This window comes from Schistocerca nitens, unplaced genomic scaffold (assembly GCF_023898315.1).
Source record: "Schistocerca nitens isolate TAMUIC-IGC-003100 unplaced genomic scaffold, iqSchNite1.1 HiC_scaffold_528, whole genome shotgun sequence".
Lineage (NCBI taxonomy): Eukaryota > Metazoa > Arthropoda > Insecta > Orthoptera > Acrididae > Schistocerca > Schistocerca nitens.
This window is the reverse complement of record NW_026046061.1, coordinates 1922747-1938538: the sequence shown is the minus strand read 5'-3', so window position 1 is coordinate 1938538 and position 15792 is coordinate 1922747. Positions and strand designations below refer to the sequence as shown.

Below are 15792 nucleotides of genomic sequence, written 5' to 3'. Positions count from 1 at the left end.
TCTTGTGGTTGGTCAGCCACTGTAATCTGCTTTCATGTTTTACTGTCTTTTGTTTCTAGCGTATTTCTGTTTCTTTTCTGTACCCTTTTTTTTTTCTCTTAGTATTCATTGCCTCCTCTTCACTGTTTTGGCTTTTCCTTTCTTTCTGTTTTGTGTTATACGTTTCGTCCATTTTATCCTCACACTTGTGGCATTATTTTATTAGGACAAAGTGACCGATGACCTTGTAGTTTGGTTCCTTCTCCTGCTTCTAAACCAACCAACCAACCAATCCTTTTTTCCACGAACGATACGAGACTGGAATAGAAGGGAGAACCGATAGAGGTACTCAAGGTACCCTCTGCCACACACCATCAGGTGGCTTGCCGAGTATGGATGTAGATGTAGAACCAACCAACCATCTTTGCTGTCCCCATTAACACTTCCATGATCTGTTTTCCCACAGGCATATCCAACTTCCTTTTTGGTCAATCAATGACTTAGCTATCTTAAGCAGTTCTCCATGGACTTGTATCCTTGTGTGGCATCCTTGGTAATGTCTTGATCATCTACTTGTGCAGGATCAAAAATTGCTTTTGCTTTTCTATTGGAAGAACAGTTTGTATGAATTTCTAGTGTCACAGTGGGTTTCTTCCACTATCGTTACATCTTCCATTTATACCAATCCCGTGTCCATTTGAAACTAGACTATATGTGTTTCATTTATTCATGGTCATAACACAGTCTACCATTGTGGAGTATGTTGGGCCACTGGCAACCTTTACACTAGTCTGGTTCAGAGCTTCTATGCAGAAGCTGCCTAACTGGAACTGTCCTACGGGCATGATTTTCTCCTCAGTGGATATGATTGCTATTTGTTGTGTTGTGCCCAGCCACCCATCTTGTGCCCTTTATTTTGATGCCTCCTTCAACTGCCAGTACGGGCCACATTTTTCTCGTATTACCTTCCAGAGTTCACTTTTGGCTACTGCTCCAACAGCTTAGTTTCGTGCAATCTGCCATGTTCCTGTTTGGTGTGAGCCCTTCACCACTTTCGCTTCATGTAGCTGCCCGTGTTTATCTTGGCCTCCAAGAATTTTCCTCGGGAGGCAAATGGATTTGATCTATTGCTGTTAGCTCCTCAACCTTTGCACCCAATTTAGTGGTAGCATATTCATGTAGACTGACGACTCACAGTCCACGGTGTTCGGTGTGACTTGTCGTCGGCACTGACCATTTTTGGTACGATCTTCTTGCAAACTGCTAGATTTTTAAAGCAGAGCTCTTTGCCCTCTTTCGGACCACCTAGCACATCCGACAATATACACCTTATAATTGTGTCATATGCTCCAATTCTCTCACAAGCCTTCAGATCCTCATTGTGCTGTAAGAGTCCAAGGAAGCTTACAGTTGTTGTTTTTGAGGGAGGCACTATGATTTTCTTGTGGGTTCCTCGTCACTTGTTCTCATGTGTGACAAGACTGCAGTCCTACCTCAACCTGCCAGCTCTTCCATTGATTCAGATGATCTTCTTGTTGCTGTCTGTTGGTAGATGGTGTCACTTTTGCATCACCACTGGTTTTCTCTTTACTGGAACAAGCTCCATTGACTTAACCTCTCCCAACGGTTCGGCTGGCCACCTCTTGGCTCTCTCACTGCAAGATGATCATTTTAACTAGGTTGTTTATTGGGTACTGTCTCTTTAGCCATCACCATTTGTTGAGTAGTGATCTCCCACCACTTTGTGTTGGTCGTAATAACAACTTGATGGTTTGCTATTTTCTGATCTGATATCCTTTCCTGAACAGCTTATGTTTAATTGTATGTTTTCCACCTGAGTTACTGGTTATTTTGGCGTGCAACTTGCGGATTTTTTATATAAATGATAGCAATTTTGCAAAGGACATTTAATGTTTGTTTAGGGATCTCTGCTGCCACTACGGCATGTTTTATTGATGTTTCTTCAAGTAGTAGTTCTTGATTTTAGCTCTTTCCTTCTGTTGATTGAGCTTAACATACAGTTGCTCTTAACATCTTTCGCATAAAGGTGTTCTAAGATTATGACACGGGTGCTTATGACCTCGGTCGGGTTTGTGCCCTAACGCAAAAAAGGTAGGTATGGAAGTAAGTACTAGCTTACGGCAAGGAAAGTGTGTTATGATCCTCATTACATTATATGGTGGTGACCAGACAATCAATATTAATAGATCTTCAGTCTTTTCACAAATGACAGTTCTCTGTTATGAAGTACTGCATAAACACATCAGGTGTTGATAAGTTTTTGAACCGATGCAATGATTGGTAAATTGCTTCAGATATGATATATTATAATATTATGTAACTTTTATAAATTTGCTTATTTGTTGTTATAGAACTTAAACAGAACAAATTTATTTCAGGAAGAAGAAATAACACTGGTTGACTGGTTCCCTGTATTGGAGGCAGGCAACCTCCACTTCGAAGGACTCAGGTATACCTGAAGCAATGTTACACCTGATTATGACCATTCTTCATTTATCACTTTTTTACAATTAACTTTTCTCATTACATACAAATGTGTATTTACAAACGCTTGCTGTTTTTCTTCTTTCCTCCAGCCCATTTTGCTTATTAGCTGCACTGTTAAGGAAGATCACAAGAAACTGTGATGTTCTGCAGACCAAAGTACAATTGACTTGATAACAATCTTAATCACAGCCTTAATCTATCTTCAAAAGGAGCCTCGCAGGATGCTATGGTTGCATAATGAAGAGAAATGCCAGCAATTAAAATAATAATTTGGGTATCGGAATTGAAATGTTTGAATAATTAGTTACAGATTTTCAGGGTGGAAAGGAAAAGAAGTAAAAATATTTCTAATTTTCCTGAGCATTGTGACTTTTTGAAAACTTCTTTTCATCAAGGGGAAGTTTCTGTTGATCTGGAATTCCACTGTACCCTCTAGTCTGTTTGCATTTAAACCAATAATAAAAATAGAAGTCTGATTTTACAGATTTTGTAATATTATAGGTTTTACAATAACGGGCACTACTCAACTTCAAAAGTCAACAATCACTGTTTCATCACTGAAACAGAACAAATGGACCTGATGATGGCCATGCAAGTGCTCTCTTGCAACTGGATCTTTTCAAATCTACATTGTTTATGTGCAATACCATTGCCTATTAATACAGTGCATAAATATAACACTCTTTCCATTTTGGAGGCTAACACAATAGTCACTACATTACTGAAGAACATGTTTTTCTACCAGAAGCATTTTTTATCAACACACACAGAAGTGCAGACGCTACCACACACAGACATACACGGTATTAATTCAGTACAAGCACATGAGCTATGTCTTTGTAAAATGATCAGTTTTAAACTCCTTTTTTATCTAAAGATCTAGATTACAAAATGCAGAATCAGCTTGAAAAATCAATAATCAGGAAAAAAAGTCACAATTACATGTTGGTTCAGGTTCAATTCACTGAACAGATATAATGGGTATATAATCCACCATTTGTCTCCATATCATAGCAAACAATGATGTAAAAATTTAACTGCATTAGAGACACTTGAACAACATAGTTCCTAAACAAACTACCACCTAGCTTTCTGTATTATATTTTGCTCACTCTTATGATTTTTCGCCACTGTGGATCTGGGGATTGGAATAGGCCAGAGGTATTCCTGCCTTTATGTGATGGTCCCCTGTAAGATCTGACCTCCAATCTTCAAAATTTTCCTGAAGAGTGAGCCAACTTGGGAAGGGCGCCTTGCAAAGTGCATGGTGTCCATTGTGCATTGACATCTTCAGCCCACTTTCTTGTCGTCGCATTGCAGTCATGCCCATTCTCCATCCCCTGGGCAAGGACACCATTCACTATGCAGTGTCGATTTCTGCATCGACAATGACCATGGACTTCTTTGCACCTGATATCCAACACGGTAGCCAATATGTTGTGGTTGGGATGCCATGTACCCTGTTGGTAGTAGCCCCCTGACCACACAGGGATCACTCTGCTGATGCCTGCACCGTTAACTCCCCATGTATTCCAAGGAGTAGATGTCCATCCCCATGGGGCATCGGTACTCCCGGCAATGTCCATCCTGTCAGGTGGCTTTTTCTGCGGGTGGGTGGTGGCTGTGGGTAGGGCCCCTGTCGGAGTGGGTGGCATCATGGCAGATGACACGCGATGAAGTGTAGTCCATCGTCTATTGCTGGCGGTGAAACACCAGCAGCCTCTAAGCGATCACTAGCTCAATTCAACGCACAGAAGTACGACAGAAAATTGTTCACCTCACTGGCCACACCATGGGAGGAATGTCAGGCTAAGGATGGCAGAAGATCTTATTTGCCCCAGTACCTTGTATGTTTGAGAGCTGGTGGGGAACCTTTCACGACGATGAAGCCTCAGTTTCTTGTTGAGCATTTAGAGGACAAGTTCGGGGAGGTGGAGGGCTTGTCCAAAATGAGACCTGGGTCAGTCTTGATTAAAACATCATCCTCATGGGAATTACTCGCTTGTGACAAGCTGCGGGATATATCTGTAAATGTCACACCCAATAAGAGTTTAAATATGGTCCAGGGTATCATATTTCACAGAGACCTTCTTTTGCAGTCTGCCGATGAGCTGCGCACCAATTTAGAGTGGTGAGTGTACATTTCATCCGGTGTGTCCACCAGGGTCTCAAGGATAATCGGGTTGCCAGTGGTGCCTTCATCTTGGCCTTTGATGGTAATACATTACCCGAGAAGGTGAAGGTGATGGTCTACCGGTGTGATGTAAAGCCCTATATCCCTCCCCCAGTGTGGTGCTTTAAGTGCTGGAAGTTTGCCCATATGTCGTCCCGCGTCACATGCCTAGATTCCAGAAGTACATCACGTCCCAATACTCCATGCCCCCACTTCCCATCTGTATCAACTGTGGAGAGCACACCTGACTGCTGGATTCTCCAGACAGAAAGGAAAATCGTGGAGTACAAGGCCCTGAACAGACTAACCATCATCTGAGGCTAAGATACAATTTGAACACCTGCATTCTGTGTGTATGACAACATCTTACACTGCCGTTACAATAGTTTTGGCACCATCAGCTCCGCAAACCCAGGTCACCTCTTACAGCCGGAAGACTACACCTGCCCCCTTGATGGTAGGGGGCATTGCTCTCCCTGTTGCTCATGTGCGAACTACTTCAGGACCAATACCTCCCCCCTCCCTCCCCAGCCATCGGCGACATATGTCCCCACTTCTAATCCAGAGAAGCGTAAGTTTTCTTTGGCTTCTAGCACTAGGAAGGGGTCCCTTGTGTCACTCCCTTCCGAGGTTTCTTCTTGTGGGAAAGACGACACCTGCAAGTCGCTGAAGATCCCAAAAGCAGCTGGTAGTACGGCTTCACGCTCATCCTCAGTCCCAGAGACTGAGCCAGTGAAGTCTTTCCAGCCAGGGAAACCCAAGGAGCAGCGAGAGAAATCAAAAAAGAAAACGCCTAAGACCAAGGAAATGGTGGGGGCACCAACACGACCGCTACCTACAAGCTCTGCAGCTGATGATGAAGTGGAGATTTTGACATCCGCTGAGGCCCTAGATCTCACCAGGCCCACAGACACAAAGGATATAGACTAATCAGGCAATGAATCGGTGGCAGCATTGAATGTTCCATGCCTTTGCAGTCTCACGATGTCATCCTCCTGTGGAATTGCGGTGGTTTTTTCCACTGCCTGGCTTAGCTACAGCTACTGTTAAGCTTTACACCTGCTATATACATTGCCCTCCCTTCTGCCCCTCACCACTACCCCTCACCACTACCCCTCACCACTACCCCTCACCACTACCCCTCACCACTACCCCTCACCTCTACCCCTCACCTCTACCCCTCACACCTCTACCCCTCACACCTCTACCCCTCACACCTCTACCCCTCACACCTCTACCCCTCACACCTCTACCCCTCACACCTCTGCCCCTCACACCTCTGCCCCTCACACCTCTGCCCCTCACACCTCTACCCCTCACACCTCTGCCCCTCACACCTCTGCCCCTCACACCGATGCCCCTCACACCTCTGCCCCTCACACCTCTGCCCCTCACACCTCTGCCCCTCACACCTCTGCCCCTCACACCTCTGCCCCTCACACCTCTGCCCCTCACACCTCTGCCCCTCACACCTCTGCCCCTCACACCTCTGCCCCTCACACCTCTGCCCCTCACACCTCTGCCCCTCACACCTCTGCCCCTCACACCTCTGCCCCTCACACCTCTGCCCCTCACACCTCTGCCCCTCACACCTCTGCCCCTCACACCTCTGCCCCTCACACCTCTGCCCCTCACACCTCTGCCCCTCACACCTCTGCCCCTCACACCTCTGCCCTCACACCTCTGCCCCTCACACCTCTGCCCCTCACACCTCTGCCCCTCACACCTCTGCCCCTCACACCTCTGCCCCTCACACCTCTGCCCCTCACACCTCTGCCCCTCACTACCTCTGCCCCTCACACCTCTGCCCCTCACACCTCTGCCCCTCACACCTCTGCCCCTCACACCTCTGCCCCTCACACCTCTGCCCCTCACACCTCTGCCCCTCACACCTCTGCCCCTCACACCTCTGCCCCTCACACCTCTGCCCCTCACACCTCTGCCCTCACACCTCTGCCCCTCACACCTCTGCCCCTCACACCTCTGCCCCTCAACCTCACCTCTGCCCCTCACAGACCTCTGCCCCTCACACCTCTGCCCCTCACACCTCTCTGCCCCTCACACCTCTGCCCCTCACACCCTCTGCCCCTCACCCCTCTGCCCCTCACCCCTCTGCCCCTCACCCCTCTGCCCCTCACCCCTCTGCCCCTCACCCCTCTGCCCCTCACCCCTCTGCCCTCACCCCTCTGCCCTCACCCCTCTGCCCTCACCCCTCTGCCCCTCACCCCTCTGCCCCTCACCCCTCTGCCCCTCACCCCTCTGCCCTCACCCCTCTGCCCCTCACCCCTCTGCCCCTCACCCCTCTGCCCCTCACCCCTCTGCCCCTCACCTCCCACCCCTCTGCCCCTCACCCCTCTGCCCCTCACCCCTCTGCCCCTCACCCCTCTGCCCCTCACCCCTCTGCCCCTCACCCCTCTGCCCCTCACCCCTCTGCCCCTCACCCCTCTGCCCCTCACCCCTCTGCCCCTCACCCTCTGCCCTCACCCCTCTGCCCCTCCCCCCTCTGCCCCTCCCCCCTCTGCCCCTCCCCCCTCTGCCCCTCCCCCCTCTGCCCCTCCCCCCTCTGCCCCTCCCCCCTCTGCCCCTCCCCCCTCTGCCCTCCCCCCTCTGCCCCTCTGCCCCTCCCCCTCTGCCCCTCCCCCCTCTGCCCCTCCCCCTCTGCCCCTCCCCCCTCTGCCCCTCCCCCCTCTGCCCCTCCCCCCTCTGCCCCTCCCCCCTCTGCCCCTCCCCCCTCTGCCCCTCCCCCTCTGCCCTCCCCCCTCTGCCCCTCCCCCCTCTGCCCCTCCCCCCTCTGCCCCTCCCCCCTCTGCCCCTCCCCCCTCCTGCCCCTCCCCCCTCTGCCCCTCCCCCCTCTGCCCCTCCCCCCTCTCCCTCCCCCCTCTGCCCCTCCCCCCTCTGCCCCTCCCCCCCTCTGCCCCTCCCCCCTCTGCCCCTCCCCCCTCTGCCCCTCCCCCCTCTGCCCCTCCCCCCTCTGCCCCTCCCCCCTCTGCCCTCCCCCCTCTGCCCCTCCCCCCTCTGCCCCTCCCCCCTCTGCCCCTCCCCCCTCTGCCCCTCCCCCTCTGCCCCTCCCCCCTCTGCCCCTCCCCCCTCTGCCCCTCCCCCCTCTGCCCCTCCCCCTCTGCCCCTCCCCCCTCTGCCCCTCCCCCCTCTGCCCCTCCCCCCTCTGCCCCTCCCCCCTCTGCCCCTCCCCCCTCTGCCCCTCCCCCCTCTGCCCTCCCCCCTCTGCCCCTCCCCCCTCTGCCCCTCCCCCCTCTGCCCTCCCCCCTCTGCCCCTCCCCCCCTCTGCCCCTCCCCCCTCTGCCCCTCCCCCCTCTGCCCCTCCCCCCTCTGCCCTCCCCCCTCTGCCCCTCCCCCCTCTGCCCCTCCCCCTCTGCCCCCTCCCCCCTCTGCCCTCCCCCCTCTGCCCCTCCCCCTCTGCCCCTCCCCCCTCTGCCCCTCCCCCCTCTGCCCCTACCCCCTCTGCCCCTACCCCCTCTGCCCCTACCCCCTCTGCCCTACCCCCTCTGCCCCTACCCCCCTCTGCCCCTACCCCCCCTCTGCCCCTACCCCCTCTGCCCCTACCCCCCTCTGCCCTACCCCCCTCTGCCCCTACCCCCCTCTGCCCCTACCCCCTCTGCCCCTACCCCCTCTGCCCCCTACCCCCCTCTGCCCCTACCCCCCTCTGCCCCTACCCCCCTCTGCCCCTACCCCCCTCTGCCCCTACCCCCCTCTGCCCCTACCCCCCTCTGCCCCTACCCCCCTCTGCCCCTACCCCCCTCTGCCCCTACCCCCCTCTGCCCTACCCCCTCTGCCCCTACCCCCCTCTGCCCTACCCCCTCTGCCCCTACCCCCTCTGCCCCTCACCCCTCTGCCCTCACCCCTCTGCCCCTCACCCCTCTGCCCCTCACCCCTCTGCCCCTCACCCCTCTGCCCCTCACCCCTCTGCCCCTCACCCCTCTGCCCCTCACCCCTCTGCCCCTCACCCCTCTGCCCCTCACCCCTCTGCCCCTCACCCCTCTGCCCCTCACCCCTCTGCCCCTCACCCCTCTGCCCCTCACCCCTCTGCCCCTCACCCCTCTGCCCCTCACCCCTCTGCCCCTCACCCCTCTGCCCCTCACCCCTCTGCCCCTCACCCCTCTGCCCCTCACCCCTCTGCCCCTCACCCCTCTGCCCCTCACCCCTCTGCCCCTCACCCCTCTGCCCCTCACCCCTCTGCCCCTCACCCCTCTGCCCCTCACCCCTCTGCCCCTCACCCCTCTGCCCCTCACCCCTCTGCCCCTCACCCCTCTGCCCCTCACCCCTCTGCCCCTCACCCCTCTGCCCCTCACCCCTCTGCCCCTCACCCCTCTGCCCCTCACCCCTCTGCCCCTCACCCCTCTGCCCCTCACCCCTCTGCCCCTCACCCCTCTGCCCCTCACCCCTCTGCCCCTCACCCCTCTGCCCCTCACCCCTCTGCCCCTCACCCCTCTGCCCCTCACCCCTCTGCCCCTCACCCCTCTGCCCCTCACCCCTCTGCCCCTCACCCCTCTGCCCCTCACCCCTCTGCCCCTCACCCCTCTGCCCCTCACCCCTCTGCCCCTCACCCCTCTGCCCCTCACCCCTCTGCCCCTCACCCCTCTGCCCCTCACCCCTCTGCCCCTCCCCCTCTACCCCTCCCCCCTGGACACCACCCCCCTCTACCCCACCCCCTCTACCCCCCCTGGACCCCACCCCCCTCTACCCCACCCCCCTCTACCCCACCCCCCTCTACACCTCCCCCCCTCTACACCTCCCCCCCCCCCATCTACACCTCCCGCCCCCATCTACACCTCCCGCCCCCATCTACACCTCCCGCCCCCTCTACACCTCCCGCCCCCTCTACACCTCCCGCCCCCTCTACACCTCCCGCCCCCTCTACACCTCCCGCCCCCTCTACACCTCCCGCCCCCTCTACACCTCCCGCCCCCCTCTACACCTCCCGCCCCCCTCTACACCTCCCGCCCCCTCTACACCTCGCCCAACCTCTACCCCTCCACCCTCTACCCCCCTCCCCTTCTGCCTCCTCCCCCTCCCCCTCCCATGATGGAAAAATGCATTCATTATAAACATATGTATGCACAGTGTTGTTTCATTCTTGGGGACAGCAAAAATGCTAGCTGAATTTCTTTCACTAGTTCTTTTAACTGTTCCACTCCCTCTTCTGTCATATGGGCCAAAATCCAATGGCTTTCTGTGATCAAGATCCATTTGCCAAATTCCTTCCTGACAGTAGCAGATGAGGTTATCGTAGACCATATTGCTATCTCCAACACCCTGGGCTGGAATTTTGCAGAAATTTTGAGCTCCTTCCACTGTGACTTTGCCTTCCTCCATCAGAAACAAGCAGAGTAGGTGGGGGTGATACCTTTCTGTTGTCAAAGTGTGAATGCTACAATGCCACATTTACTATCAGGGAGCTACATCATGCTCTTACTTTGTCCTGATCCTCCACCTCGTAACCATACACTGTTCAAATTCAGATGTTTCAGCACCTTTCTCTTGCAGGCAAGCACATTCTGCTTCATATGTACACCTGCGTAGAAACTGGTATGAAGCCGCTGTCATACCCATACCTAAGCCTGGTAAGAGCGTTCACCTTTCTTTTAGCTACCACCACATTTCTCTCATAAGTTGTCTGAAAAGTGACGGGACATATGACTCGTGCCTGGCTGCTATGGTGGTTTGAGTCATGCAATTTACTAACCATTGCACAGTGTGGATTTTGAGAATGCTGTTCTGCAGTTGAGCATCTTGTCACTTTGTCCATCCGTGTCATGAAAGTTTTTCTGCAGAAATCCCAGATTGTGTCAGTGTTGTACACTGTGGAGAAATCCTACAACACCTGCTAGAGGACTGATATCCTCAATACACTCTACACGTGGGGATTCTACGGCTGCTTGCCCCATTTACATGAGGAATTTTTAAAAGTCCAAGTTTTCGAGGTACATGTAGATTCTGCCTTATTGGACACCTTTATCCAGGAAAATGGCATGCCTCAGAGTTCTGTCTTAAGTGTACTCCTCTTTGCTATCACTATTAACCCTACAGTGGTCTGTCTCCCACCGGGCATCTCTGGCTCCTTTCCATTGATGATTTTGCCATTTATTGCAGTTATCAAGGACTTGTCATTGAGCAACATCTTCAGTGATGCCTCAGTCATCTTCACTCGTGGAGCGTTGCATTGGCTTTCTTTTTTCCACTGACAAAATCATTGGTATGAATTTCTGGTGGCTCAGTTGGTTTCTTCCACCATCATTACATCTTGGGCCTGTTGCTCTTCCATTCATTGAAACTATGAAATTCCTGGGGCACATGCTTGATAGAAAACACTCTTGGTCCTCCCACATATCTTACCTGGCAGCCCGCTGTATGCAGTCCCTCAATGCCCTATGTATCTTCAGTGTCGTGTCCCGGGGTGCAGATTGAACCACTTTCCTCCATTTGTACCGATCCCTTGTTTGTTTGAAACTGGATTATGGGTGTTTCATTTATGCACCTGCACATCCATCCCTCTTACACCATCTCAATACTATTCACCACTGTAGCATCCATTTGGTACTGGTGCCTTTTACACTAGCCCATTTGAGAGTCCGTATGCACAAGCTGCTGAACTACCGCTGTCCTAATGCCGTGACTTTCTCCTCAACAGATACGCATGCCGTTAGTCTGCCACACATGGACACCTATTGTGTGCCTCATTCTTTGATTTCTCCTTTCATTGCCTGTATGGGGCGTGTCCCTCTTCTCTGTTACCTTATGGAGATTGCTTTCGCCTCTTGCTCTGGCAGTTCAGCTTCACGCTATGAGCAACTTTCCCAGTGCGTGTGAACCCTTCACCATCTTGGCTTCATGCAGCGGCCCATATTCACCTTCGTCTTCATTCACTTAGTAAGGACACTAGTCCAGCTCGACTCTATTGTCTTCAGTTTCACAACCTATGTGTGGAATTTTGTGATAGTACCTTTGTGTACACTGGTGGCTCTTGGACTGACTGTGGTTTCTGGTGTGTTGTCATTGGTGGAGCTGGTTTTTTTTTTTTTTTTTTTTTTTCCGGAACATTGCTAAGTATTTAGAGCAGGGCTGTTTGCCCTGTATCAGGCCACGCAGTACATCCATAGGCACAGGCTTTTCAACTGCATTATCTGCCCAGACACTCTCAATGACCTTCAAAGCCTCTATGTGCAACACACCATCCATCCCTTAGCCCAGTGTGTCCAGGAAAGCTGTCACCTGCTCCCTCTTGATAGAGCCACTGTGATGTTTGTGTGGGTTTCTGGTTGTGGCAGTCCGATAGGAAACCAGGCCACTTACACTGCTGCTAAAACTGCAATCACTGTTCCTCAGCCTGCCATTTCTTACTTATCCTCCAACTATCTGCATATTGCCATCTGTAAGCAGGTGCTGTGACTCTGGCATCACCATTGGCCCTCCCTTCATGGGAACAAGCTGTGTGTTATTAGTCCTCTCCCATGAGCTTGTAAGACCTCCACCATTTTAACTTAGTTGTGTATTGAGCACCATCTTTTCAACCAACAACATTGTCAATTGGTGCTCCCCCACTATTCTGTGCACATTGTTTCCAACATTTGCTGGTGTGCCATTTTCTGATGTAATGCCCTTTTTTTTAACCACTTCCTTCCTCATTGGGGTTTGCTGTTAGAGTTAACAGCCATTGACCATGTTGCACTTTTTATCCGTTGTAGCAATATGGCAAAGGCCATTTAATTTTTGGTTCTGGACCTCCAGTTCTGTCTGTGGTGTATTTTATAGACCTTTCTCCACATCCCTGTTTTTAGTTGTCTTCTCTTGCATTGACTGGGACTAACGTGCAGTCATTTTTAACTCCTCTCTTTGTCTTCATGTCCTAGTGTTTTGACATGGGCGCATATGACCCTAGTTGTTTTTGTACCACAAAACAAAAAGCTCATCAGTTAGTGGTAATGCTGTGTCATCACTATATCCTTCAAATGTCACTCCTTCAGTTCCTGTTGCTATTTCTTTTAGTAGCTGATACATAAATTTTGAAAAGTATGTGGAGAATATATATTTGTTTTCAACACAGTCCACCTGGTTGAGTTGATGATGTCATTAAGGGATTCATTTTTGTACAGTCAGATGGCCATAATATGACTGAGCATATATTTATAGGTAGAAAAGGACCATTTATATTCCAATTCCTTTCTGCAGTTCTGTCCAATGATCCGTCAGTCTGTGGAATGGATGCAAGATTAATTTGCATTTACGCATGATAGACACAATTAAGATATTGTTAGATTTGACACCACTCTGGTTTGTATTAATTAATTAATCAAGTAACATATACAGAGCCCTACAAAATTTCAAGTTAGTTACATGATAATTAAGATAACTGCACATGCCAGAGCTCTTGCCCGGAAACCTTAGGTGCCAGAGTTTAGAAATAGCTTGTGACACCTTGGGCACTTATGCTGTTGGATTGCAAAGTACTACTTACGACAGTGGAGGTGAATTTCCTGGACATGAAAGTAGATAAGGCCAGAAGTGGAGGCCAATTGGCCAGATGTGAAAGCAGATCAGGCCAAAATGCCCAGTCACACTCCGCACTCCACTAGTGATACCTGCATCTGATTTCTTGCTCATGCACTCACATCCAAGCCCTGCACATTCGGACTGGTGTGGCTGTCATGATATGAATGGGTTGTTTATTGTGAAGTAGATAAATTTGTGCTGTCTGAGTTGTGCATGCTTTTTCATCCATATATTGTGAATGACAGTTATCATAGCACGATGATAAGCCATCCATTCACAAGTTTCAAAAAGTTTCACAATTCTGCAAAATTGCATGGGAGTTCCAAATGGCATTAAGATGCAGTCAAAAAGACAAATAATTTCATTAATGTTATGAAAAACTACACAAACACTGTAGAATAACTCATAAATCATAATATTGTGTAATTATTAGAAACTAATCACATGCTTCTGGCGTATCATTTTTCAATGTCACAGGACTTGCCTTTAATAGGAAAAACTAATTTCAATACTGTTTTTGATGTTTTATTTATTTATTTATTTTTCAGTTTCGAGTAGAGCAGTACACTTTAGGATTATTACATTCACTTTGTGTATTGCAATCTTATTCTAAAATTACAAAAATTACTCCAGAGAAGTAAGATTGCCCCAAATTTGAAAAACTGTTCCAATGTGTCATGTGGTAATGTACTTAGGAACAAATATCCTATTAAAATTTAAAAGTGTTATCATAGGGAAAATCTTCTCAATACTGTATTTAATAGCCTATATTACATTATTAATCTACTACACACAAACAATGGGTAAGTGATATCATTTTAGGGAATAGTACTGTCAAAAATCGGTTAAAAGTTAAAAATATTTTGAAATAGAAGCTATTGGCAGCTAACACAAATTTCCATTTTCAAGACAGAGATAATTGTTCAGACATCAAGTAAACTCCATTTGTCTGCAAATTTCACCATAGTAAAAGACCACCTCCTGTTTCAAGGTAGAAGATACTGCACGACTGATGATGTGTGAACAGATATGTCCCATGTTATGTAATATATTTTAAAAATTTAATAATTTTACTTGCAGTAGCTCTCTGTAACTGCAGAATGAATAATTTCTTCCAAACATCTATGAAGTATTATACATCATGTAAATATGTGGAACTCATAATATTCACACAGGCTGCACCCATTTTTCAAAAGCGCAAACCGGTGAAAAGTGCCTGAAGCAGCTTATGGAAAATTCTGCAGTAGATTCATTTTTCTGATTATAAAATCAGTCACTGGTGTGAAAACCTGACCAGATTACAATATTAGTTACTAGGTAAACTACGCTTGAGGTATTACAGTCTCTCCAACATCAAACATTGTGGAACCATTTTGAAAGCAGCTCTAAAAATGCAAAATAACCCCAAAGTGTCTTAGATTCTGAAATAAATTGTATAGTTTTGCTATGGATTACCCTACAATGTGAGATAGAGCAATAACACAATTTAGTTACCATATAAATCAGTTTGAAAATTGATGTTCAAAGTTGTGGTAGTGGTTGAAAAGTGCAAAAATTTTAATGAAAGGGATAGAACAGGGATTATGATGGTACTGATGGAAAATAATGTAAATACTGGGAAAATGCAAAATCTGGAAATCCAAAACAAAGTTGTACTGATATTTTACTGTTGGCTTGTTTACGTTTATAACATTAACCACACATTATGCAGAGGTGTTCTAAAATTCCTATAATGGACTCCTAAGAGTTGAGGAGGGGACTTTGTAGATAAAAGTTTGATAATGAATCCATACCTGAAGGTGTACCATTTGAGAGTATGACCTCCTCCATTCAGAAGGGAACATTGTCTGTACCTTGGGGTCCTTCTTGACCAATAGGTCAGAGGTAATTTTTTCTACTGTTTGTGTACCCTAAAGCAGGAGATTTGAAACTGCTGCAGTCATCAAACCAAGTTTTGTAACTATTAAATTTTAGTGAAATTTTCTTAAATTATTTTCTTTTATTGCATGCAGTTTAATGAAAAGTAATTTACGGATCTAATTAATTTTTTGTGTTCATTAGGCAGTTCCAGGGCACCATAACGAGATACACAACAGCAGCAGTGAAGGCTAGAGTCGGCCAGAGCTGCAGTCACGTCAGGCTCACCGATGGCAACACTTGCCATCTGCTCGGCTGTTTGTGTGATGTTAATAATCGTAAGTATTTAAAAGGTTAATTATATCACCATGTAGCTGTCTTTTAGAATAAGAAATTGGGATTAATCCCATGAGGCAGCAGCGTACTGACTGTACAAGAGATGATCAAATAGTGATTGGAATTTTTTTAGTTTCACAGCAATTATATATTGGATTATCGATTTTTTTATATTTTATGTACACGTTCCTGATGTATGCGTCTCACCATATAGCAGAGATGATAACTCGCGATAGGCACAACAAAAAGAGTCGCGCAATTATAGCTTTCAGCCATTTAGGCCTTTGTCAGCAGTACACACACACACACACACACACACACACACACACACACACACACACACACACACACACACACGTGCAAATGCAACTTGCACACGCATCTGCAGTGTCAGAGAACTGAAACCACACTGCGAGCAGCATCACCAGTACTTG

General features: G+C 49.2%; 1 protein-coding gene across 1 annotated transcript; it reads left to right on the top strand.

Annotated features, from left to right (window-relative positions):
* The first annotated feature begins 6014 nt into the window (after positions 1–6014).
* Positions 6015–15277, top strand: LOC126232557 (uncharacterized). The gene is made up of 2 exons (XM_049942798.1): positions 6015–6935; positions 15227–15277. The coding sequence occupies exons 1-2, from the start codon at positions 6015–6017 to the stop codon at positions 15275–15277; spliced, it is 972 nt and encodes a 323-aa protein (XP_049798755.1).
* The last annotated feature ends 515 nt before the right edge of the window (positions 15278–15792 follow it).

What these genes read in the sequence shown, in the direction of transcription:
- LOC126232557 (XM_049942798.1), top strand. Translation starts at nt 6,015, where the DNA reads ATGCCCCTCACACCTCTGCCCCTCACACCTCTGCCCCTCACACCTCTG. An exon ending in CCCTCTGCCCTCACCCCTCT is followed by an intron (nt 6,936 to 15,226) that starts GCCCCTCACCCC and finishes TGTGTTCATTAG; the next exon opens with GCAGTTCCAGGGCACCATAA.